At 49.3% G+C, this 26823-nt stretch overlaps 1 protein-coding gene across 6 annotated transcripts in view; it reads left to right on the forward strand.

Annotated features, from left to right (window-relative positions):
* PAX5 (paired box 5) overlaps window positions 1–26823 on the forward strand; it is a 167497-nt gene that overhangs the window by 19319 nt on the left and 121355 nt on the right. For 5 of the 6 annotated variants that reach the window (XM_036260991.1, XM_036260992.1, XM_036260993.1 and 2 more), the window contains exons 4-5: window positions 8071–8135; window positions 11903–12031. In XM_036260991.1, the coding sequence (XP_036116884.1) occupies window positions 8071–8135; window positions 11903–12031 (194 nt within the window). The remainder of the gene's footprint in view (window positions 1–8070; window positions 8136–11902; window positions 12032–26823) is intronic. The other variant, XM_036260994.1, reaches the window with a different exon arrangement.

Here is a 26823-nt window from a genome sequence, read left to right on the forward strand (position 1 = left end):
CAAGAGGAATGCTTGTGGGGCCAATGGATCTCTGTGTTGCTAGCCCCAGGGAGAGGAGGCCATGCCAACACCCTGGCTGCTTGAGAGTTTTTTGAGTCCAGAGTGATTTCCATCACTCTCTTTACCTCACTCTGTGGGTGGAGCACTTAACAGTGAATTGTCCTGAGCAGGCCTTCAAATGTCACTTGCTTGCAAGCCCAGGCTCCAGGTCTTAGCACTGGTCCATTTCAGAACTTCCCAGGAAGAAAACCCCTGCTGCCTGTTGAGGCACAGGTTGAACTGTTAAGCGTGGAGAACAGAGCCTTGACTTGGGGTTGGGAGATTTATTTCCTTGTCTCAAAGTGCGACTTTGACAGAGAGCTCTTTCTCTCTCGGAGCCCAGGGCCCTGGTGGTTCTGTGGGTCTGTGATCTCCAAGGGTAATGTTTGGGATGCTAAGACGCTGTGTAGTGAGCCAGTTGCCCTCTCCCCGGCTGCTCCAAATCTTCCCTGTGCACAGAAGGAACCAGAGAAATGCCATGAGTGCCAGGCTCGGGATCTTCCTGGGAGCCGCGTGGCTCCTTCTCCTCTCCAGTCTGATCCAGGATACATCTAACAGAGCTCTCAGAGCTTTAAAAATAAATTCCTGAAGGAAAAGTTTTCCACTGTGGATGGTGCAGTCTCAACTCCACTTAAACCCACAGCGTCAGGGATGGAGTTGTGAGATGAACAGAAATGATTGTTCTATAAACTCTGCAAAGAAAAGAGAAACCAGCCAGCTGAAAACTTGAGCTGTTTCCATTTCTTCAAGGTCATGCCTTACCCTCATCAGTGCAGAGCTTGTCTGGGCTAGGGGAGCCCTCACACCTACCAGCAAGATGGTCATCCAGAATGTCTCCAAGAGCCCCTCCAGTCCTGACAGCCATTCCTTCCACAGTGACCCAAAATACAGACTCACTGTGTGGAGATGTACTGATGCTTTGAGTCTTGTTATTTCATAAACCATTAGCCTGCTTTTCTTTTCTCAGTAAACTTTACCTTGGCCCTAATCTCATGCAAGGTGCTGAGAAGGGAGAGGGAAGTCAAGCACACAGTCTCTTTGTCTCTGTTCTAGAGGGGCTCCTCGTCCAGGCTGGGACTCTGGCATGCACCTTAGAAGTCTGGATAGCCTGAAGTGTGCACAAAATGACAACTGTTGTGGTGGGCTTGAGAGGAATAACTCTTGTTCTTTTTCTGGGTTACGAGGGGCTCCAGTGTGCTTTGTGAGACCCCTGCTTTTGGCTTGTTACAGGATTTCCAAGACACAAGCAACATGATGTTTTGTTCCGAGTCTCCAAAAGCCCTAATGTGGAGCGAGGCACACTGCCCAGAGCGGTGAGGGAGTGGTCAGCCTTCTCTGCCGAGGAGCCTCCCCAAACCCGTAGTCAGGCTTTGGGGACCCATAGAGTTTCCAGTGTAGGGCATACATGGAATTGGTGGATCAAAAAATAACCGTAGGTTACTTGTGAAGGTCCCAAATTTTAACACCTATGTGGCCAGACAGGTGATGTAACAAGTGAAGCAGGCATAGATGGCAGGGAAAGGTTGGATCTGTGGCACACTGGACAGGACAGACCTACAGAAGAGGCGCAGCTGAGTGCTTCCAGGAATGTGGGCCCAGTGTGTGCCAGCCTTTTTTCCATTTTTAAAGAGAAGCTAGAAACTAGGACCTGTGTGTGTGTGTATGCTTATATATATGAAATTTCTCTACTTTCCAACGGTGGCAATTCATTTCCATGAAAAAATGCCTTGCAGAACAAGCATAACTTATTTGAAGGGCTCTAGCTTTTATCCTCTGTAACACAAGGATGAAAACTCTTTTGTGATGAATTTGTTTGAATGTATTTTAGAAATATATAACTAGTGTACCAAACCAGTGAGGGTGAACTTTATGAACTTCCTCTGTAAACGTTACTTACATTTATAGTAAGTAATGAATATTGCCTATTAAAGTAAAAAAAAGTAAGTAATTTGAAAGAAATATATAAATAAAGAACAGTGATTACAGATGTGGTGGAAGCTATGAGGGGGGCACTTGAATGAGTGTTTAGGGAAATCTGGGTCAGCTGATGCTTTGGGCCTGGAGCTGTGCTGTGCAAGGGTGGTGGTGGGGCTCTGACTGCTGGATGCTGTGGCCATGGCTAGCCTCGGTGGCCTCCTGGGTGTCCGAATCCATACAGGTGACCTGTCTGGCTGTACCTCTAAGGTGCTTTCACATCTGTGGTCTCCTGCAGCCCTCAAAACCTAACTCTGTCCTGTGGCAGGTATACAAATTGAGGCCCACATGGGGAGTGCAGAGGAATAGTTCTTTTGAGGTAGAGAAGAGAGTAGGGCCTGAGTCTCCTGATGGAAAGGGGAGGGTTGGTCTCTTTCCGCCACTGCCCTGTAGGTCTCTGCCAGTGACAGAAGCAAGGATCTGTGAGCAGAGAGGCAAGGATTAAAACAGTCACTCCTTCTGCATTTCCAAGCCTGGCAGCCTGCATGTTTTGCTGCCTGTCTGCAGGCTTCCTCTGCAGCCCATGGCCTTCTCCTGTGCTCCTCCATGGGGGCTCCTCTCGGGGAGCACTCTCTGGCTCCTCACCGCATTCTTCCATGAGAGCTCGTCGGTGTCTGTAACAACCAACCCTGCAATGCAGACAAGCTAAAAGTGGGACAGTCTCATGTTGCTGCATTCTGTCCCCCGTCCCCCAAGAAAGCCTGAGCCATCCCAACATAGTTTTATCTTCTATATGAAGGCAAAGCTCCCACTGCATTCAAATAGATACAGCTTCTAAATAACTGTCTTGGAAATGTCCTTGTGTGAAAGGGTCCACAGCATCCTCTCCCAGCCCCTGCCTCCCTTAGAGGCAACTTCTCACTATTCCCACACTTCAAACAGCTAGGGATGGAGAGGTGGTTAGATTTGTAGTGTTCTGGTGGCCACAGGGTCATCTTCACTGTCTACCCCTAGAAGTGTGTGCTTTCCCTCTGTCTTCTGGGGGACCAGCCTGGGAAACCGTGACTGGCATGGGGTTCAACAGCACTGAACCAGTTCTGCTAGACTTGTGGGAGATTTCCTGGGACACAAATCATCATGTTGATGTGGTTTCTTCAGGACAAATATGTGCTGGGCGGCTGCATAGCCTGCAGGATGGAGTCTTAGGATCCAGCCTAAGAGTCAAGTGGAGGTGACTGTCCCAGAGCTGGCCCAGACATTGGTAGAAAGGAAGTCTTCCTTCTTCCATTGCAGTGGCCAAGGTGGGGAACCTTGAGTGGCATTCTAAGTTTAGAGGGGCAGCTCCTTGAGCACCAATTGGTTGTTGCCATGTGAGAATGTGGGGCCAGAGTTGCCAGGTGTTCTGTTTTTTTTTTTTTTTTCAAGAGAAGCTAGAGATCCATGTATTTGTGTGAGAGCTCCTAACTTGCAAATATTGGCAACTAATTCAAATGCAAATAAATATACTGTGCAGGCCAAACACAAATTGTCCAGTGAGGCATGTGGCCTGAGGCTGACAGTTTGTAAAGTCTGCTGTTAATCCTAACTTGGGAAGCAAGCCTTCTGAGACTGTTTACCCACTTCCTCTTTTTTTTTTTAAAGCCTCACCTGAAAAATATGTTTTTATTGATTTTTAGAGAGAGAGGAAGGGGAAAAGAGAGCGAGAAACATCAGTTGGTTGCCTCCTGTGTGCACCCCAACTAGAGATTGAACCCGCAACCTTTAGGTGTATGGGGTGATATTCCAACCAGCTGAATCACTCAGCCAGGGATACCCACTCTCTCCTCTTCCACATCAGTCACAGGCCTGGGTGTCACCAGTGGGGCCTCTCCCAACTTGGCCCAGTGGATGCTTGGCTTTTGACTGCTTAGCACAGCTGATGGCCCAGTATTTCTGCTATTCCAGTGGCAGTTTGATCAGTGCTGTAGACATGGGTATTTCTTCAGCCCTATCTCCCCATTTCCTTTTTTAAGGCATCATGACTTTCTCTTTCAATGTCATTTTGCGTGTGGTGGTGATGATGGTGAGAAGCCCTAGTTTTTGAAAAAAGTGGGGGTGATGTTGAAATGGTATCTTTCCAAACGCCTGTAATATTTCACGTTCCTTGGGCTTTTAACCCTAAGATTCTAAATGGATTTTGATCCCAATTAGGTTTCATGCCTCATACAGCAAGTATTTAGCAGAAGGCCCACTTCCTTTGAATATGATTAAAAAATAAAAGTGTTCAGGCGTGAGAGCTGACTTGCTGTGTGATCCTGGGCAAGTCACTTGAGCAATCTGGATTTTCGTTTTTTCACTCATAGAAACTAGTTGATTGTTGAGCTCCCTTCTCTGTTGGACCATCTAAGATGTTCACAGTTCATGGATCATGCTCGTGCTCAGCAAAGTAAAGGCTGTGCCTTTCATTGTGCACTGCCAATTAGCCCTCACTGTCTCTTGTTTCGAAGAGGTCCTGAGTGTGGCTATTACTGTGAAAAGTCTTGATATTGCTTGTTATTTTTTTATTCTTAGAATTGCTATGATTCAATTAGTTTTGTTCTTCCTACAGTTATTTCTTCTCAGTGGAGATGGTGCTCTTTGTTCTTTTCTTGGCAGCTGCTGCAAGCAAATGGGCACGATCTCTATCCCCAGGGACAGCTTTGGAGAGTTTGCTACAATTCGGGTCTGGCCCATAGAGGACAGCCTGATTGCAGCCTTAAAATTGGGTGTGGGGATGGCTACCTTCTCCTCCCCAGCTCCCAAGAGGATTCCTTGTGTTTTTAAGGCATTTGTGGAACATAAGAATCTTTTAGGGTTGAAGCTGGTCAGTAACCTTTATGAAGATACCATTGATAATAACAGCTAACATTTATTGAGCACTTACTATGCAGCAGCCTCTACTCTATTAACTTAATCCTCATAATCACTGTGTAAAGTAGGAATGAATCTTGGTCCCATTTTACAGATGAAAACACCGAGGGACAGAGAGGTTAAGTAATTTATCCAAAGTCATGCAGCTGGCCAATGGCAAGACTGGGATTCACACTTCAGTCTGGTTCTGGAACCTGTATATTTAATCACTATGCTGAAGCTGCCTCTTAATAATTCATAGAAATTGATAATGTTTTACCCATGATTTATAAATATTTTAAAAGAAAAATAAGAAAACCATAATTTTCTTTGCCTTGCCTAAGTACACATTTAATGGCCAGACATTGCTTCGAAGAGATAGGACTTTATGTTGGACTTCAATGGGAAATAGTTAAGATATATTTCGCCCTGGCCAGTTTGGCTCAGCGGTTGGAGCGTCGGCCTGCGGTCCGGAGCGGTCCGGAGAGATCCGGGTTCGGTTCCTGCTAAGAGCACGTGCTTCGGTTGCAGTTTGTCCCCGGCCCTGGTTGGTCGTGTGGGTGGCAGCCACTCGATGTGTCCCTTCACGTCGATGTTTCTCACTCTCTCTCTCTCCCATTCTATCTGTACAAAAAATGGAAAAATATCTTCGGGTGAGGATAAAAAAAAAAAAAAAAAAAAAGATATATTTCACCATATATTTATATGTAGATAAACTATGTTTACATCCGGTATGTTTATATGTTCACATAGCTATATATCTCTTTAGACACACACACACACACATACACACACACACAGAAAGTCACATAGACAAAAATACAAAGATTAGATCAGATGCTAGCTTAATTCCGGGGATCAAAAAGACTACCTCAATCCCAGGTCATTGTCAATATGCTCCATGTTTGTTTAGTGAAAATAAGTAGTTTAAATGTTGGAGAAAACAAAACAAACACACTGTGAATGTAACTGAGGCAATTCTCATGCTGATTTGTCAGAAACAGGCAAGAGGCTTTGGAGGCTCAGGTGGCTTGGGCTCCAGAGGGCCTGTGGCTGGGCTGTGGTGTAAAGAGAAACATTCAGTACAGGCTACAAGCTGAGGACACTGAGTGCCCTCGGTGCCCAGTGCTGAGCCATGAGATCACAGAGGGCGACAGACAGCCCGATGAGTTTAAGAGGAGGCACCTGCCACATCTGTCCTTCCTCTTCACTTGCACACGCTGGAGACCCAGTGCAGCTTGACACAAACTTCCAGAAACAATGGTCTGGAATGTGGAAAGGGTTTTCCTATAGTGTTGAGTGAAAAAAGCGGATACAAAACTGTATACATGATTTAATCTTGATTCTGTTGAGAAAAAAAGGATATTTCCAAATATGCACAGGAATGTTAGCATAAAGGAAATGCAGTTGACTTTTTTTAATCCTCACCTGAGGATATTTTTCTATTTATCTTCAGATAGAGTGGGAGGGAAAGAAAGGGAGAGAGAGAGAAAGAAACATCGATGTCAGAGGGACACATCAACTGGTTGCCTCCCACATGACCCCGGCTAGGGCCAGGGACGAACCGCAACCGAGGTATGTGCCCTTGATTGGAATCAAACCCACAACTTATTGGTCCTCCGGCCGACACTCTGCTGGTGAGCCAAACTGGCCAGGGCAAGTTGCCTCTTGAACAATGCAAGAGTTATGGGTGATGACCCTTGAGCAGGCAAAAATCCACATATAACTTTTGACTCCCTAAAAACTTAACTATAGTTGTCCCTCAGTATCCCTTGGAGATTGGCTCCAGGACCTTCGCGGATAACAGCATCCGGAAAGCTCCAGTCCCGTATATAAAATGGTGTAGAACAATGCACGTAGTCGGCTCTCTTCAGCTACAGATCCCCAACCTCAGATTGAAAATGCTGTTTTTGGGGAAGCGAAGGGGGGTATTGGGGACATCTGTAATACTGTCAATAATTTAAAAAATGAAGTACTGTTTTTGATTCGCAGTTGGTTGAATCTGTGAATGTGAAACCTGAAGATACTGAAGGTCAACTGTATATTTATTGAAAAAATTTATGTGTAAATGTACTGTGCAGTTCAAATCTGTGCTGTTCAAGAGTCAACTGTACAACAAAAGTTGGTTTTAGATGTCTCTTTAAAGCTGTTGTCCAGATAGTCTAATGAGCACAAAGTGCTTTTATGATTAAGAAAAATTCTAATAAATGTTTTTGTAAAAGAGAATAGTTGGAGGCTGAACTAGAGCTTTCCCAAAGAAGCTCAACATTTTATTACCACCACCCTTCTCCCAGATGCCAGGGAAGGAACTTTCTTGCAGACTCCAAAGGGACTTTTGGCTTTGCCCTGGTTGACACACGGGGCTTAGGGTCTTGGGCCTTAGGGTCTCGTGGAAGCCCCATGCATTGTCCCAGCTGGAAATTTATAAAGTAAGCTTCACAGAGCCCAGGGTTCTGCAGAAGGACATCAGAGCTGCCAGGCGGCAAAGGGAAGACAGTGCCGCTATTATCCCTTTTGTACACTGGGCTTTTCCATAAGAGTGAGTGTGTGTGTGTGTGTGTGTGTGTGTGTGTGTGTGAAGGATTCAGTTCAAGTAAGCAAAGAGTGCTCTTTTCTAACTCCTTCACTGAATTGAGGCCCACAATGGAACGGACTTACCTATGGTCACGAACAGGTTCCTATTAGAACTGAAGCAAGGTCCCTGGAAAGGTAAGCCAGAGTATTCCTGGCTCCTAGCACGTGAAACTTTTCCACCAGGTTTTTGCAGGCTTTTCTTTGCAAAGCCAAGCCAAGCCTCTCTTGGCAGCACTTTAACCCTTTCTAGTTTCAAAGCATCTCACACATCGCCTTCCGATGGGCGGGATGTCACTCCTCCCATGGCTCTCTGAGGTCCAGGGAAGGGAGGGAGCTCCCTAATGTCACTTAGTGAATTTATGGAGCTGGAGTGCTCTGGAGGAAGGAATGCCTTCATAATATCAACACATCATTCTTTTCTATACAAGAGACACTTGAGGCCCAGGGAAGGGTATAAGTTACCCCAAGACATCCAGGGAGGTAGGGGCTGAGTTGGGACTCGCCCATCATTCTTCCAACCCCCAAACACCTGACTTGGGTTCATAAATCTCCCGTACTGTCTGCCCCAGCTTGACCTGTGACCCAGCTTGATGTGGGTTTTCTGGTTGTCCGAGCTAGTTGAGATATCTTTTCTATCATGGTAAATAGCCATTTATTTTTTCCCACTGACCACAGGATCATCCGGACAAAAGTTCAGCAGCCACCCAACCAGCCGGTCCCAGCTTCCAGTCACAGCATTGGTAAGAACTTCAAAAATTTTTTGAAAATCGTATGGGCTCCAAATATTCTAAAGAACTTTTAATCATTCTTATGGATAGATAATTCTGCATAAAACACTTCAGCACACGTACTAATGCGCCTTCTTTGTCATTCTCCAAGGGCTGAACCCGGTAAATGAATTTTATAAATACTGCTAAAAGGTTTTGAATTTTACTGATTATTATGATAAATAGCTTTCAGCATGAGACAGAAAATTGAAATCTAAGCCAAAAAAAAAAAAAAAAAACCACTAATGGGGGTCTATAGAATGTCAGATAATTAAAGTAATAAATCAAGAAAGGGGTACTTATTCATAACATTTTCTGCATCATTAGTCAGTAAGTAGTTTTGAATGTGTTTTTTTTCTTCTATCAACCAGCCCTTCTACAATTCTTTGTGCACTTGCAGTCTTGAGTGAAGATGTGGCGAAACTTCTCAAACTTTCTCCCTTGCTTCGATCTCATGTACTCTTTGAACTGTTAGAGGCTGCCAGTGGCGTTTCTGACACTCGGGTGAAGTCTGAGAGTGACCATGGACCCGTAAGAATGGGAGTTGTATTTCCTACTAACTGACCTTTGAACGACGAGGAGGTTAGGGGAGGTACACCGCTCTCCCTCGTTCCCCTCCCACAGTCAAAAATCTGAGTATAACTTTTGACTACTCCCAAACTTCAGTGTCCCTCAATACCTGCAGTGGATTGGTTCCAGGACCCCTCACGGATACCAAAATCTGTGATGTTCAAGCCCCTTAACTGTATGCAGAACAATGCATACAGTAGGCCCTCTGCATCTGCAGATTCCCTACTAGGGATCAAAAACAGTATTTTTCAATCCAAGGTTAGTTGGTTGACTCTGTGGATGTGAAACCAGGGGATACAGAGGCCTGTCTATCTATTTACTGAAAAAGAAAATTCCATGTCTAAGTGGACCCGCGCACTTCAAACCCCTGCTGCTAAAGGGTCAACTATACTCAAGAGTTCAGATGCTTCCCTTGCCCTTCCCTTCTCTGCAAAGACTAAGAAAAAAATGGCATGTGTCTATTTAAGGCATATTATTTCTCCACTTGGGATAAAGGAAACTCCTCTAGTTAGCTGGGGAAAGGTTATTCTACTGTAAGAAAGTGGGCAACCATTCAGCAAGTGTCTGACAGTTCTGGTTCCACAGTCCCTGTCGATTCCACTTAATCACACCTCAGATTCTGTACCATTTCCGCACCTTTGCCACTTTTTTGCCACTCCTTTAACTGAAAACTTGAACTCATGGTGATGGGGGACAGGCAGAGCCCTGGCTTATAGTTCCAGCTCTGTCACGAACTCACCTAGTAAACTGTGTAAGTCCCCAGTTTCCCCATTTGTGGATGTAAGGACGCAAACCAGGTACTCTCTGAGGTCTCTGATCCTCCATGGTTGTCTCTTTGGATGAAGGTAAGACAGAATTCTTCCTTGCCGTAAAACCATTCTTCATTTAGTAATCAATTAAAAAAGTGTTTGCTAAGCCCCTGCTATACAGACCTTGGCATTGGAGAGTAGTGTTTTAATTAGGAGGCAGGACAAAATCCCTATTCTCAAGGGCTTCTCAGTCTAATGGGGGAATGTAACAAAGAGAAGTTTGCAAAACCCTGAGGTAAAGCTCAAGAAGAAAGTTCGGGGTGTTGTTGGGCTGGGGTCAAGAGGGTTGAGGAAGGCTCCTGGGGAAATGTTTGTGGCTGAGATTTCACATGGGTAGCTTTTTAACTGGTTCAGGTCCCTTAGCAATGCATTTCAAACTAAGAGTAACTGATAATATTCCTTCAATTGTGTTAGAGGAATAGTTCTACTTGTAGGTAGCAGAATGCTTTGTTTTGTGTCTGAAATTTTTATAAAAACCATTTCTTATGTGTGTACAGCCCCTTACAGTTTACAAGCTTAATGAGGAATGAGGAAAGGGAAGCTTAGAGAGATTAAATAACTAGCCCAAGATCACACTGCCAGCTAATGGTGGAGCAAGAATTGGAATCTGGGTCTTCTGAGTCTAGTGTAATCACAAAATATTGGAACTCATCTCCTCTGCTCTGTTGGCAACATGGTGAGCCTTGGTTATAGGTAGTTGTTGTTGTTTAAAGTACCAAATGGCTTGTGATCCTCCTTCTTCCTCTCTTCTTTGCGTTAATACAGAAAAGGTTGTGAGATTTGCATAAATCTATTTTGAGTAGCTTCTTCTGCTAAAAGAAAAGAGAAGTTAACGATTTCTACTTCTGTGTCTCCTAAGGAAGATCTAAAATCAAACTCCGAACGTGAGAAGAAAGGCACTGCTCCCTCTAGGTCGGTAGGAGCAAGGGCAGGATGGGCTCCGCGGGAAGCAGCGGCTTCTCGCGGATCGCCCGTTCCTAGGCATTTCCTCCGGTTCCCCGTCAAAGGCGCTCCACCTGCCTCCAGCTAGTTATAGCCCAAGGAAATGTGTCTGAGATTGGTTTGCAGGTTTTAATGAACCAAGAAAGAATTCCCACAGCCCAGAAATGGAAATGCAGCTATACAGCTTGAGAGGACCCTGATGACCGCCTGGCTGGCTGGCCTCTCCCTCCCTTGGTCTCTGGGGCCAGGAGTGGATGGGAAACTTACATAAAACCTCCCCTCCCCCATTCATACCCTTAAGAACTTGGAGATCTGGCTTCAGTCACAAGTCACTGTCCTCTGCCTACACTTCTGGGCAGGGGAAAGCTAGACTTTGAGGGTCAGCAGGCCTGTAGCTGCGTTCTGGTGCTACTGCGTATTGGCTGGATGACTTGGGGCAAATCGCTTCACCTCTGTGAAGCCTCAGTTTCTTCATTTGATAAATGGGGCTACATGATAGCACTCTAGGTTGTAGCAAGCATCAAATGAAGAGCACTGCATTATGTGAAGCATATTATTGGTTTTCATTATTAATCAGTGAAGAGCAGATTACTATAGGGGTTAAGACTAGTTTCTGAGTTCCAGTCACCACTCTGCCTCTTATTTAGCTATGTGACCTTGGACAAGTCACTTACTTTCTCTGAGCCTTGGCGCCTTTATCTTTTCAATGGGATAATAACATGAGCTAGCTTATAAGATTATTCTCAGAATTAAATGAGATAATGCCTCAGTGCCTGGCACAGAGTAAGTTCTCAGAAAATATTAGTTATCATTATTATATATATCAATACAATTATATGTTATATATAGTACTGTATCAATATTATGTAATTAATCTTAAAATCTAGGTAACTGGAAGGAGAAAGGCAGTGAGGAACTGTAGAAAGAAGGGACAGTCTGCCATTTGGAGCGTTGGTGGCTGCGTGTGAGTGTGCAGGTTGTGTCTGCGTGGATGGGTGGGTAGGTCAGCAGGGAGTGGACCTGCCTAATGAGTACGTCTAGGTCGTTTTTAGCACTGGCTGGGGTGGGCTCCAGTGCACCCCTTTCTCTTCTCCATCCTGTTTCCTGTGTCCTGGGACAGGCTGAGATTTGAGCTAGTGCCCTTCTTACACTGCCCCTCGTTTCGGTCTGCACTCAGTCCTCCTCACTGCCCACCCTCCCCCGTCATCTTCCCCAGCAGCAGAGAACCCCTCGTCGCCCAGGTGTGGCCACTGCCCTAGGATGAATGTCCTCAGCACACGCCCTCTTCCCTGTCCCTGCACTTCCACTTGCTTGCTCAGCAGTCACAGCCAGCTCAGTGCAGGATGAGTGCCTTTGTCTCAGCCCTCTGCCTCTGCTCGTCTCCTGCCGGGCCCTGACTGCCCCTCTCCCTCTGCACAGTGTCCACGGGCTCCGTGACGCAGGTGTCCTCGGTGAGCACGGACTCCGCCGGCTCTTCGTACTCCATCAGCGGCATCCTGGGCATCACGTCCCCCAGCGCTGACACCAACAAACGTAAGAGAGATGAAGGTAAGAGATGCGGGCACAGCCCGGTCCAGGATGGACCCGGCGGCATCTGCTTCAGGGTGCTCAGTTGGCGGTGGAAGCAAAGATGTCCGCTGAATCCCTCCACTCAGGCCCATTCCCTTCTCTGGACCAGGAGACACGGGGAGGGGCAGACAGGGAGCCAGCTGGGGCTGTGGATTTCTCGCTGGCCTCCCCCATCTTTACCCCTTGAGTGGAGAAAGGAGTGTTTGGCAGAACCCTGTGACCTTTAGGAAGACTTTGGAGTACAGATGTGATGCAGGGTGTGGAGGGTATGAGCACAACTCCCGGTGTCCCCTTGTGAGGGAGCCCTGAGAAGAGGGAGGGGCTGTGTGTCCTGCAGTGAGAGGGCACACACGGGGGGAGGGGTCAAGGGGTAGGTCAGGGGGTGGGCTGTGCACACCTGTCTCAGGAGAAGGCCTCCAGGGATGGTGATGGTGGGGGCTGAGGAAGTTAATCATCGCATCTCTGATCTGGGGCCTGCAAGGAAGGAGTGCAGGGGCCTCCTGGGGATACAGAGATGACAATCTTCCCATTGGTTTTTCAACCCCTCTGTGGTACCAGCTGGGGCTTCTAGAGCTGGCTGCCCTGTCCTGGACATTGGCCCACCTTAAGCCAGCTCTCCTTTCCCATGGACAGGCTGCCAGTGCCACTGACATTAATGGGTTTGAGAGGAAAAGTGACCCCTGGAAGGTAAAACCTTACTCAGGAAAGGTGGGGGAAAGGCCTTGGTCTAGGGCCTGAGAGCAGCATGACAGAATCTTGATTCAATTATTCTGTTCCTTGGCACAGGTCCCTTTCCCAGCTCAGCTCTCTGTAAGGGATGTATGTTCTGGCGTGCACATGCCTAAGTACTTAAGATCTGTAACTAGAAAATTGAGTCGGCCCAGCGGTAGATTGCGTGTCTGTGTGTTCCAGGCATCACAGAAGCTGAGCCTGTGGCCTCTGTTTGGAGCTGCAGGGGTGCCTGGGGTGCTTCATAGCTTTGGGACCCTGCCTCCCTGCTTTCCCCTGCTCCTGACACTCAGAGCCCGTGCCAGCGGTCTTCAACTCAGCGCGAGGCTGCGTAGTGCTATTGCAGGAGGCGGTGGGCCTACCCTCTCTTTTGGCTGCCCGGATTGACGGTATCATCTTTTCTCCAGTGGTCACCTGGACTCAAAGCAGATGTGCCGTGCTGGGGCTGGGCTGTGTCTGATCATGGTGGAGGGGCCAGCTGGGTGCAGCTCCCTCGGAGGCTGAGGGAGCCAGGCACAGATTTTTGGAGGAAGAGAAAAATCTTGTTTGATGTTTACCGCCCAGCAGACATGTCCTGATTTGGGGGATTGGCTTACTGTGTTTGTGGAGTGCTGTATTGGCTTCCAGTCCCTGAGCAGCGGTCATAGTTTAGCCTTGCAAGCTGCTTTAAAAGGTGCAGAATGGTCAGCATGTAGGTGTTGTCAGTCTAGATTGCTCTGTGCTGGGCAGATCATTCTGGAGGACTGTGGCCCGTTTGGGGTATTGACCTTTCACGGGGACAGTGACAAATTAGGATGTATCCAGAGGGGTGTGACCTGAATGGAGGGGATCTGGAGAATACGTCAGAGCTCTGGGGATGTTTTGGCAAGAAGAGAAGAATGAGCAAAACTGGATTATTCCCTTCAGATATTTGGAGGGCTGACATGGAAGGCAGGAGGCGTGAGACTTTGCTTTGTGGCTTCAAGGCCAGTGTGTGGCAGATGCAGAGGAGACCAGCTCAGTAGAGAAAAAAACTGGGTAAATATGAGAATGGTCTAAGGTGAGAAGGGGCTGCCTTGGGAAGTAATGAGTTCCCTGTCACTAGAGTTATGTAAGTAAAGCCTAGGTGGCCACTCTCTGGCCTGCTGTACAACGTCACAAGGAATCAGGTGAAGGATTGGATGCTCTTTGACATCCTCCCAGTTTTGAAATTTGTGATTGATCCCCAGAAAGACTTGGTAGGTAACCCAGTCTGTGGTCTGGAGGCTAAGGGAGAATGATTTGATGGTCTTGGAAGTCTATAGGATTGGGAAAATAGGAAAGCTAAACAGCAGCGAGAGCCCACCCTGCATCAGGGAGAGTGTTTACGGTTGAGCAGAGAGGGGGGCAGAAGTGCCCTTGCTCACATCAACACTGTCTGGAAGGAGCACTTCCTAGTGCTCCCTGCTGCCTTCCCCCACTCGGTATCTCCTTGGATCCTTGCATTGGCTTCAGGGAGAGTTGGAAGAAGCAGATTGCTACCCCTGTTTTACAGGGAAGGAAACTGAGGCCCAAACTTTCCTTAAAGTTGGAAAAGCCACAGGCTTACGTGCCCTAGGGGGTCAAGAGGACCTGGAGAGCCCCTGAGGCCTCAGTCTCTGGTATTGTCTGGCCACCGGCTGCCCCTCAGCCCCTCCAGACAGGAGCGGTGGAGGTGGGGCAGCCTGTGGCTGGGCAAGAGCCTGGGGACTGTGTGAAGCAGGGTTCCCAGAAGAAGGGCATGGTCAGAGTGTGGTGAGAGAGCAAGAACCAGCCACTGGGGAAACACAGGGGAATTGCCAGGTGACCTGGAGGGCTGGCACCGTTTTTCTCAGGGGACCTCAGCAGCCTGGGAGAGGAGCCATGGGGCAAAAGAAGCATTGGGGAGCAAGAGGAAGACTACTGAGTGTTCTCATCCCCCTTTTTCAGATGAGGTGACTGGGACTCCATGAGATGGAGTCCTTTGTTCAGCTCTGGTTCACAGGCATCTCCAACTTGGACTTGGGTTTTGCCTGGTGGGCATTTCCTGGTGTCGTTCTTCTGCCCAGGCCGCAGGGCAGCGGTGGGTCTAGTCACAGAGGGCCTGCCCTTTAGAGCTCACAGGCGGTGTGGGCCCCAAGACTGGCAGGCCCCAAGTCCCTTTAGAGAGCGGTGGGTGAGGTGATGTGATGGGGGGATGACGCAGACGCACAGCAAGACAGCGAGGGGCTAAGTTTGACCAAAAGGATCTGGGAAAGCTTCTTAGAGGAAGTGACACTTTATTGAGAAAACGTTTTTTTCCACTGCTTCTGTTGTTAAATTTAAATGAATTGAAATAAAATAAAACTAGAAATTTAGTTTCTCAGTTTCACTAACCACACGTTAAGTGCTCAGTTGCCACATGTTGCTAGTGGCTGCGGTCTTGGGTGAGATTGCTTGAACACAAGTGTGTGGCCCCTAGTACATGCTCAACACATGCTCCTTGGTGCGACGGGTCAGTCACATGTCTGTAGAGGGTTCACAGTTGGTGAGGAGCGTGTGTGGAGGGTCTCAACCAGGAGCACTTCTGTTGGATATTTTGAGCTTCCACAGAAAACTCTGCTTGAGTGAAGAGTTCTGTAGAAAAACGGTTAAGTTAGAACACTGTTAGACCACTGGATTGCCAAGTGCTCTTTCAGTCTAGAAAGTCTAGGATTCTCTCTGGGACATTTGCCGCCAAGACAAGCCTTGGGGATGTGGCCACTGTGTGCAAATCTCAGATGAACTAGTCAGTGGCCGAGGCAGCAGATAAGGTCCCCAGGGCCTCTGGGGGCAGAGCTGGGGCAAGTGAAGGAAGCTACAGGGAGGCAGAGCATGGCTCAGGGCAAGGAGCAGTGCAAGGAGCAGCTTCCAGGCAATGCCAGGCTGTGCCAAGGAGGGAAGCATTATCTAGGGAAGGTAGTGAGCTCCTCGTCAGTGGAGGTGTGGGCAGGGGCTGGACAAAGGAGGGGCAGAAGAACCATGAAAGACAATCTGGTTTGGACCTGGTAACTTCTGAGGGCTGTTACAAGCTGGACAGTGCGTGCTTCAGTACCTGCCCTCTGTCTGGAAGTGGTTCTTCTGCTTGTTTTTCCCTCCTGCTGCCTGAGTCTGAGTCTGAGTCTGCCATTCACATGGACTTGTCTGGGCCACAGCACACAGGGGTGTTTCTACCCCCAGCCCAGCCCCTTGGCACAGGGCCAGAGTGCAAGATGCTCAGGAGACTTGTGGATGGCTCTGAGAGTCACGTTAGGGTGTTGCCCAGGTGTGGCTTGCAGCCTCGTCTCTTAGTTGGGCCAACCTGAGAGCCCGTATGGAGAAGTCTGTGGGGTTGGCCTCAGGAATCCAGCTGGGCTAGGGGGACAGAGGCTGAGATGGTGCCTCCCGCCCGGGAAGGCCGAGAGGAGGTGGTGGCGCGGCTGGACTTGGCAGAGCAGGCAGGTTGTGAATAGCGACCATGGGTGAAAGGGCAGCCCCAGACCCTCTGTTCCTTCCTGGGCCTTTGATCTCTGGTGGGGCCTCCTTCCGCCTGTCTGCAGGGCCCCCATTCAAGTCCCCTCGCGCTCCCCCTCCCTCATCCCCCAGAGTTTGAAAGGCCGGAACACACCGAGGTCAGCCGAGTGCGAATCCTTTCACTAGCTCAGAAAGCCGCCATTCCAGCACCAGGATGGACTCTGGGACCAGAGCTTCTTTCAGGCAGTGGAGGCTACATTGCAGGTGGAATTTCCGGCCTTCTGGACCTGGACTGCCCTCTGCCTGAAAAGGCACAGGAAGGGCAGCTAAAACCCAGAGGTGGCCTGTCCTGCAAGACCCTCAGGGAAGGTTTGGGGGCATTTAGCAGGGGCTCTTGTCATGACCGTTCATTGCTTTTTGTGGGGGTGTCTGTCTTCTCTGTCTCTTCTCGTGTGTTTTGTTTGGCATGCATCTCATCCAGTGCTATCTGCCTCTGTTTATGTCCGGTTCATTGAGACTTCCTCTGTATTTGTTTCTGTGTTCTGGTCTACCTCTCACTTTCTCTCTCTCTCTCACACTCATTCACACTCTCTCTTTCTTCTTGTGTTCACTCTTGTTCTCTCTTACCAATTCTCCTCTTCCAGGCTGGGAGCCCCCCTCAGCCCTGCCCTGCAGACCTCCATGGGAGCCATCTGGGGGAGGGAAGGGGTTTCAGAAACTCACAGATCAATCAGGGTCCAGGGCCCTCCTGACTGTGGGCCGGCCCTGGCCTTCCTCTCTTAGGACCCTCTTCTTTTGCTGGACACTCAGACTGTTCCTGGGCCTGGACAGAAGGCAGAAAGCTGGAGCAGAAGGTGCAGAGACCTTTCTCAGTTTCCCAGAAGGACTGGGATGTGTGGGAGCTCCCTGTCACTGGAGGTGTGAGCAGGGGCTGGACAGAGAGGGAGCGGAACCACCAGCGGCATTCCAGGTCGACTTCTGAGGAGTTACAATCTGGGCAGCACGGGCTTCGTAACTGCCCTGTGCCTGGAAGTGGTTCTGCCTGCTTGTCTTTCCCTCCTGCCACCTGGGTCTGAGGCAGGAGTTGCAAGCAGCCCGGTGGCCCCAGGATTCCGTAGACCTCTGACTCCTGGAGGGCCCAGAGTAAGGTGTTGAGATCCCCAGACAAGGACACAGGCTCACACGGGCCAGGAATGAACTGGTTTGAGGACTTTCTGTGATGAAACCTTTGACAAGTTATTTAATCTCCCTGAGCCTCCCTTTTGTCTTCTGGAAAACAGAGGTACAACTTTCATAGGGTTACTGTGAGGATAAAATAAAGTCACACCTGTGAAGGGTTTAGCCCCTGGTGGTGGGTGGTAAGAACTCAATAAATGGCCACTAAGGGAGCCGGGGGCTTGGGGCTATGGGGCCAGTCACAGGCTGAGGGCAGGCACAGTTCTGTTTGGCTGCTGAAACTAGCCGATGTGCCCACCCCGACTTCCTGTTTGTAAGTCTACCACTGTGGGCCTCAAGACTGAACGACAGTGCCCCCAGGTGTCAGCTGCAAAATGAAGGGCCACTCACTTCCCTGATTTCCCAGCCCCCTTGATGGAAGAATTAAAGGGTCAAGCGTCGGTTTCCCTGGAGAGTGGCCCTGGGTACGTGAGGCGGTGGAGGCCTCCAGGAGAGAGGGCAGAAGGCAGAGCGCCTGGGCCTGGGAGGGCTGGACATCTGGGATTGGGGTCACTTGCTTGGACCCCTGGACTCCTCTGTCAGAGCTGGAAGGGCCTTGGAGAGCATCTAGGACATGTCACCCAGTCATTATTCAGGTGGGAAAACAGGCTTGGAGAAGAGAAAGGGGCTGACCAGGTCACACAGTAAAAACCCAGGAAAACTAGCGGGAGACAATGTACTCTTCAGATCATCCTTGGCATCCTGCTGCCATTTGATGTGACAGATCTCATTTTTTTCTCTCCCCTCATTTCCTCCATTCTCCTAGGTCCATCTTCTGTCCCCTGCTGAGAGCTACCAACGACCCTTAGCCTGACCCTATCCTGACCAGATTCCGGGGGTGGGGCAGCTGACCCACTAATCCCCCAGGGTTAACGTCAACTCTTGACAGTGAGCCCTGACCTTCCCACCCTGGCCTCCTATCCCTCCTCCTCATCCGTTCTGTGCTTCTGGTCCCTGTGTAGTCTCTGAGCTATCTTGTCTCTGGGCCATTTTCCACGCATGGCCCTTTTCCTGGAATGCTGTCCTTGGGCTGGTCTGTTGACCTGGCCTGGTTTCCAGAGCTAGCCCACTCCCTGGGGGAAGTACTGGGCCTTCGACCCTTCACAGCCGACCAGCACCCTCGGACTCACCAGGGACCAGCATGGAGCTTAGGAGACCAGGCATGCTGTGCAGAGGGAAGGAAATGACCACTACTTTGTCTTGGTCTCTCCTGGGGTTCCTCCAAGGCAGCCCCCCTCACCTCTTGGTCCTCTATTAGGCGTCCCCTGGATATGCCCTTAGGTGGCCATGCAGGTGCGTGGATCTACACGCAGGTGCAGGGACCAGGACCACGGTACTTACCAGGAGGGCATCACCTAGAACCCAGGTGGCAACTGACAACCTGGCAGTCATACTTTACTTGGCTTGACTTAGTTACCAACATTTAAAAATCAGAAGGTTTCACATATAGATGTCTGGCTTTTCTTGGGAAAAAAAAACCCCGTATCAGATCTGGCAGCACTGGGCAGGCTTCCTTACCGTCGTCAGGGGCTGCTGGGGCTGCTGGGGCTGCCGGGGCTGCGGTCTGCAGACTGCCCCCTTCTCAACCTCCTCACAGCGTTCGTGCTCTAGCTTCCCTCCTGGAACGTCTGTGATTTTCTGGAGTCCTAGTGTGGACACTGAATGACACGTTTCGTTGAGTCCAGTCTGTGGCAGCTGAAACCTATGGAGGCAGAGACCTGACCTGATGAAGCCGTGTGTGTGTGTGTGTGTGTGTGTGTGTGTGTGTGTGTGTGGTCAGGGAGGTGGGTGATCAGGTTCTCCGGCCAGAGGTGGGGAGGGGAGGGGAGGCAGTAGGGCAGGGCCAAGGAGCCACGTGTCTTGACAGCCCAGAAGAATAGTGAGATGAGGTCATTCAGTCCACACCACACTTTCCAGACAGGGCAGTCCAGGCCCAGTGGGCACAGGCTTGCCCAGGAAGTGCAGAGGGTAGTTAGTGGCAGAGATGATAAGGACTGGGTTTTCACCTTGCACCTGGCTGGCCACAACTTCCAGCCTTGCAGTCACTGGCCCCTCAGCTGAGCCCCAGGCAGACAGGTTTTAGAGGCCTCTTTGGTAAAGAGGGGACTTGAGGCCAGGTGGTCAATTGGAGGGGCTCTTTGGGCCTTTCCCTAGTGCCGAGGGCCTGTCCCTTGGGTGATGGGTCAGATTTCGGTTCCTCCTGGCCCCTGGGTCTCTGAGTTTCACTTTGATTCACTGAGTGAAAGCCAACTCCACTGAGCACCCTTTCCACCCCAGCCCCGCCTGTTTGCCCACCTGCTTTGCCCAGGGCCCTTCCTCCCCCCTCCCCACCAGCTCCTTTTCCCATGGGACTGTGCACTGGTGTCTGGAGAGCCCCAGGGGGTGTGAAGGTCTTGGGTAGCACAGTGTGAGGGTCTCAATTCAGAGAGTCGGTTCTGGGGTTGCCCAGAGCAAGAATTATGGGGTCAGCTGAGGGGATAGAGTCTCATCCGCTGGGAGCTGGCTCCTGCCAGGGCAGACTGGCACTTAAGGTGGAATGGAGTGGCTTTTTTTGTACCCCATAAGCCCTGCTGCCTTGTGGGGCAGAGGGTCCTGTGGTCCTTTCTCTCTGGCTTTGGAATATGGTTTAATTCTGAGCCCCAGAGTCTGCGGTTCAGGGACTTTGCAGCACTCCAAGCTGCTAGAGAGTGTGAGGCAGGGGGTGAGCTTGGGAGGGGGAGCCAGGTGCTCTGGGTTCCTGTCCTAACTCTGTGGCTGACTTGCTGGTGATCTTAGGGAAACCTCTTCCTCTTTCTGGGCCTCAGTTTCTCATCTACTATATAGAATTAATAAATTCCTAAGGCTCTTTTTGGTACCAAGATTCTGAGCTTCTCCTGGTTCCTTGTCAAGTCCTTTAGCTTTATTTTAGGTCATTGATTCTCAAACTTTTTTTTATTGGGACCCATTTAAACTATTAAGAATAATAAAGGACTCCAAGGACCTTTTTAGTATATGTGTGTTAATTAAAATGGACAAAATTTAAATTTTTACTTATTAATTCATTAAAAATAAAAGGAATAAACAAGGAACATAAATAATATTTTTGAAATAAGAGAGAACTCTATTTTCCAAACCAAAAAAATGTAGTTAGAGTGGCGTTGCTGTAGGATTTTGCAAATCTCTGTAGTGTCCGACCTAATAGATGCCAGCTGGATCCTCCTGTCTTCTGCATCCGATCTGTTCCGACATCGCGCATCCCAGAGCCTCTGGAAAACACTGTACACTCGTGAGAGACTGAGAGTGAAGAACTCCAATAACATCTTGGTATTATGAAAATAGTTTAGACCTCACAGACCCCTTGAAAGGGTCTTGGAGGGGGTCTCCCAGCAGTCTCTGGACTAGACCTTGAGAATCTCTGCTCCAGGCTGCTGCAGACTCTGAGGTTATCATTTACATAGATAGGAAGAGCAAGCAGTGAAGTGGTTTTGGTTTTTACAAAGGTGCCATGAATTTGTCCTGTACTTAGTTCCTGAAGGCAGTGAGAGCCATGGTAGGTCTTTGAGCTGAGGAGGGAGTGACAAGACACGCCGGGCTTGTCTTCTAGCAGATTGGGGTGTGCAGCGCTTCTTGATCCTCTCCCAAGCTTGAGCTTACACCAGAGAGGCGCAGCTACTGCGGGATCCCTCAGTTCCAGGGGAGCATCTGCAGGGTTGGAGGTTTGATCTCCCTCCAGCGGGTTTCCTTCGGGGGCCAACAGCAGCCACCCAGTGTTCCCTAAGAGCCTGGGGAGTGGTCAGCTGGGACCCAGCCACGTCTCCCCGTCTCAGCTTAGCTCTGCATTAGCCTACAGACTCCTGAGACCTTACCCTGGGCATAGTTTTGGTGGGAAAAATACCAGCAAACGATAGTGATTAGGAATGAAACAAAATACAATGAAACAAAGAAGTGGGTTTGGTATTTATTTTGACTCCTTATATTTGAGGAAAAGCAGGCCAGAAAGGCCATTGAAAAAGGGGAGATTTTTTTCCTGATTCCATCGGGGCTTCTGGGTTTTTCTGGAATGCTGGTGGTTGGTCACTCGTGTGTGTGTGTGTGTGTGTGTGTGTGTGTGTGTGTGTGATTTCACTTTGAAATGTCCAGTTTTCATTTTCATTGGTACATGTTTATCATTTGCCTTAGTCCCTCCTGGGTCTAATGGACTAAAATGGAGGTGAGGGAGAAAGAGAATGTCTTAAGGTAACGTGAGAAGCATTGAGAGAGGGAGAAGAAAAGGTGCTAGAGATTATATGTGTGAGAAGGAGGTTGCTTGTAGTGAAATGAACTGAGCTATGAGAGGAAAAGAGAAAAAGGTATGACTAGAGATTAGGCTAGGTTAGAGAGACGAGAAAGGAGGATGATAAGTGACAAAGGGGACAGACACTTCCTAGCACCAGCCACCAGGTGGCACCATTGACCCAAGACAGCTTAGTTGCCATCCAGGGTTAGGGACAAGAGGGGTAACAGGGCAGTGTGTACTGGCCATTTGTGGTATGCTTGTCACTCGAGGGGGCGTGCAGCAGGGCCAGATAGGCTGACCATGGCCAGAAGCCCAGTTCTCTGTCGGCATTTAGTCAGGATAGGGGGAGGCGGGACCATTGCCTTTGGGGATCAATCTGGTCCTTCCTCACTGCCGTGGTACACTGGTCTGGGAGTGGAGTCTTTGGTTTTATTGTAAGCCTTTACTTGCTGTGTGACCTTGGGCAAGTCACTCCTCTCTGCCTTGTTTTCCTCATGTTAAGGTGTGGAGATTTGAACACATGATTTTAAGGGTCTTTGGGTTCTGACATTTGTGATGTGCCAGAGAGAGCCCTGGGGTTAGAGTTCGTTTCAGGTTCTTCCTCTCAGCTGTGTGACCTTGGGCAGCTCACTTCCTATCTGTTGGGATTACAGTAACATCCCCCTCACAGACCTTTGTATAAAATAGCAGGTTGGGAAATACTTTGAAATCTTTTCTGGTGCTGTAGGAGAGGGAGGAGTTGCTATTTATCATTTCTCCTGGAATTTAAGTTATCCAGAAGCAGGCAGTCTGCCATCCTCAGCTCAGAATGTTTGTACCTCTGCCCGTGGCCACATCAAAAGGCTTTATGGCAGGTGTCTAGATCACTAAACACCTGTACCTCTGGTCACTGCACCTCTGCCCTGAATATCTTTTGAATGTGCTCATTGTTCTCTGTCCCCACTGCTACTGCCTTGGTCCAAGCACTCTCTCCTCTCCTTTGGACTATTGTTGTGGCCTCCTAGTGGTTCCCTACCTCCAGTGTCCTGACTTCTCCAAACAGCCCGCCTTCCACAGAGCAGCCCCAGTGGCACTTCTGAAATACAGTTCTGAACAGTGACTTTCACTATTCAAATCTGTCCGTTGTTCTCAGAAGCGACCCAGACTTTTTCACAAGGCCGCAGGGCCTTCTGTGGTCAGACCCCTGCCCATCTCACAAGCCACATCCCTCTTTACCCTCCTCTTTTCTTGCTCACTTCAAACACACCAAACCTCTTCCCATGCCTTGAGTATCACTTGTTCTTTCCCGCTCATAGCCTGAGGGTTACTTGCACGGATTGTAGGGCCAGGCAACTGGGGTTCTGGTGCTAACTCCACCAATGTCCGCTCATGTGACTTTGGGCAAGTTATTTGACTTCCCTGAGCCTCAGTTTTCCTAAATGTAAAATGGGGGCACCAATTATGCCTATGGTTGGGCTGTTATACATGTAAAGTGCCAGGATGACCCTGATGCATGATACGTGCTCCACAAAGGGCGTCTTTTTATTATGATGCTGTTCCCACTGCCTGATAAACTGTCCTCCGCACCCCACCATTTTTACCCAGCTGACATGCCCAAATTTCAGAAGCCAGCTTAAATGTCACCTCCTAAGTGAAAACTTCCTGGAGCTCCCGTTAGCTCCTCTGGCCCTATCTGCAGGCCACAGAACCTGACTGTTGACAAAAATATCACATTTGTCACTTGTCTGTCTTCCCTGTGAGACTGTGAGCACCATGGGGGCCGGAACAGTGTGTGTAGTGGTCGCCATTGTCACCTAGTGCCCAGCACAGGGCCTGCTCACGGTAGCAAATATGTACTGAATAGGACTCTGAACGTCAGAGAAGCCTGGAGCCCATCTGGTGGATGCAGATTGCTCAGTCGAACCCAGAGCCTTGCACATCAAACATCCTCCCCCTCCTGCCTGACCTCAGAGGCTCCATACTCCAGCTGAGTCTGGCCCCATCGAAAGGATTTCATGATCTAGAAGGAGAGGGAGCTCTCCCATGGTCTAAATACACAAACACACACACATACACATGCAGAGACATGCATGGTGGGGGCTGTGGCCCTCGTTCTGCCTGCCTTACCTGAGCATATGTTCCAGATGAAGATAGATCATGACCCAAACAGAAACTGTAACTAGAATAGCTAGCCCTTATTGAGTATTCACGATATGTATTTTAAATTATTGCCCATTTAATAGTCATCACCACTCGATGCGTACTCTTACTATCCCCATTTTATAGAGATCAAAGAAATTGCCCCAGGTCACATAGCTCCACAGTAGCAGTGTTGGGACTAGACCCTGGGTGTTTGGCCCCAGAGTAGCCTTACCTGCCACCTTGGTCTGCCTCTGGCAGTGCCAATAGGATGACATCAGTGGGAATGTCCTCACCTCTCTCCAATATGGGGCTTCAGTTCCACCTTTTTCTTTTCAGTTCTGCCTGGTCCTCATCACCTTACTAGGCTGAGCTGAGGGGACCTTGGCTTAGACCCCACTTTCTTACTCAGCACCCCCTTTCTGTGGCTCCCCCCCCCCCACTGCTTTGCACACTTTTCTGTCACACCTTCAAGATGGTCAGCTTCAAATGCAGCTGGCTGGACTTTAAACCGAGACGGTCCTGGACTGGAGTTCGCGCCCAGCCCTCCCAGTGACTAGCTGTACGAGCTCTGACAGCGGCCTTACCTTCTTTGAGCTTCAGTTTCCTCATCTGCCAAAAGGGGATAATTCCTGAAGCACCTGCTATGTGACTGGCACATGGCAAGTTTTTAAAATATCAGCTACTGCTATTTCTATCATCAGAGCAGAGTTTTTACCCTGAGTCCGAACTCCTTAAGGCGACCTTGTTAAGAAATTTCTGTTTCCAGCTTTTTCGTTTTCTTGTTCTTTGATTTTTAAAAAAATCCTCACCTGAGGATATTTTTCGATCTATTTTCAGATAGAGTGGGAGGGAGGGAGAGAGAGTGAGAAACATCGATGTGAGAGAGACACATTGACTGGACTGGCTGCCTCCCGAGTGACGCCCACCAGGGCTGGGGATGAACTGCAACCAAGATACAGGCCCTTGACTGGCATCGAACCCGAGACTCATTGTTCTGAGGGCCGACGCTCTAATTGCTGAGTCAAACCCACCAGGGCCTCATTCTCTATTTTTTTAATGATAATTTTATTTATACTGCTAAGTCTAGCGATAGGATTATTCAGGCTACGGTCAGAACAAAAAAGGCATACCCACCAGAATTTAGACTAGCAGAATTTTGGTTCCATGTTTCAGAAGCTAATAATTCAAGTTGCAGATGAGGGCAACTTGCAGAGGCAGGGCAAGGCCTGGGTTTCTGGTCCCAGTTCCGCCACTATCTTGCTGTGTGATCTCAGTCAGGTCCCTGCCCTCTGGGTCCTTGATTTGGATGCAAGGAGCCCAGACTACCCTTCCAGCTCCCGATCCTCCCTCCGCCCTGCTCCCTGCTGTTCCCCCTCCCTCCTTCTCCATCTTTTCTCTCTTCGTTTCCTTTCTGTCTGAGACACAAATGCCGTCCAGCACTTCTGAATGGTACTTTTGTTCCGCTAACATCTGTTTTCTGAAAAGAAGGATCAGTCAGGTTTGTATCTTTTAACTGCTAGAACATTTTATCACTTAAGAACCTGCATACCTCTCTCCCAAGACATAGCCTTAAGGAGACAGACAGAAGCAGCAAAGGGGAAGGTTTATGGGAGACAGTGGAGGAAAAGCAACGAAATCTCTTTGGGGGCCTGATGTATGGTCCCTCCAGCAAATGCCTTCTTTTCCAGGAGCCCCCTTTTCCACTCTTCCCATGTCCCTAAGCATTTTCCAGCCTGACTCAAAGTATGACTCGTGTCCCCTTGTGGCTCCCCACAGAATGGGAAGGGGGCGAGAGCAGAGCCCATGCTCTATTCATCCTTGTCTCAAGATCTCGTTGAAGTTGGGCTTGGAGCACTGGACTTGGAGCCACAGGACCCTGGGTTTGAGTGACGGCTTTGCAACCCCATGCTGGTGATCTTGGGCAGTACATTCTGGGCCCTGGTTTCTGATTGGCAAAAGAGAGAGCAGAAAGCCTTCCTCAAAGTCTTGAGCAAATTCAGTGAGGAGCAATGTGTGAGAAAGTGTTTTGTAAACCGTAAAGCTCTATGGAGGTATGAGTGTCCTTGTAGTTCGTGTCACGTGCCTGCTCTGTGACCTTGGACAAATTCTTTAACTTCTCCAAGGGTCAGTTTCCCCACCTGTAAAATGGGGACTATAGTCCTTAGGTCATACAATGACTGTGAGAATTTCATAATGAATGTAAAGTACCTGGCACAGTTCTTGGCAGTGGCAGGTGCCCAGGTCTAGGTTAGGGTCTTGTCCCTTTCTTATTTCTTCACTCTACCTCCACCTGTTGAGTACACGGCACAGTAATTAAGCCACAGGCTTCTCAAGTCTGGTTACCCAGCCTGAAACCCAATGGGCCACTTCTTGCCTGGGGGATCTCAGGCAACTTCCCTAACCTGTGCTTCCATCCGCTGGCCTGTAAAAGAAGTAGAGTAATATCTGCTTCAGAGGGCTGATGAGCTGGTCAGACTATGCCCATAAATGACCCGGGACAGCGTCAGGGCCAGGCGAATGTTAGTGGTTCTGCCAGATCTTGTTCCCTCCACACACCCAGACACAGGACCCCAGCCGCCACCCCCTTCAAGCCCCCTGGGCCGGTGAAGAAAGCCAGGCCTGAGCAGGGAGGAGAGGGATCTCCTTCAAGTCGCACCAGGACAGTAGGCCAAGGTCTCTGAAGGATCCCCAGGGATCCCGCTGTGCCGCCTTGCTGGCAAAGCCCCTCCAAGAGGCCAGACCCTCTTCTTCGGCCCTGCCCGCCCTGGAAGGGAGGGCACACTCTTCCAGCAGGGCATCAGGGTTTTCCTGCGCCATGTGGAAGGAGAAATAAATTCGGCTGTGTCAGAACATGGCGCAAAAAAAAGGGAGCGCGCGGCGCCCTCGGGAAGGAGGCGGCCCTCCCGCCTGGCCTTCTCCAAGCATTTGCAATTTAATTGACATTTGGCGGCAGGAAGCCAATCAGTATAAGTCCATTGACGTTCGGAGATAAAACTAATCACAG

Source organism: Molossus molossus, unplaced genomic scaffold, assembly GCF_014108415.1.
Source record: "Molossus molossus isolate mMolMol1 unplaced genomic scaffold, mMolMol1.p scaffold_m16_p_14, whole genome shotgun sequence".
Lineage (NCBI taxonomy): Eukaryota > Metazoa > Chordata > Mammalia > Chiroptera > Molossidae > Molossus > Molossus molossus.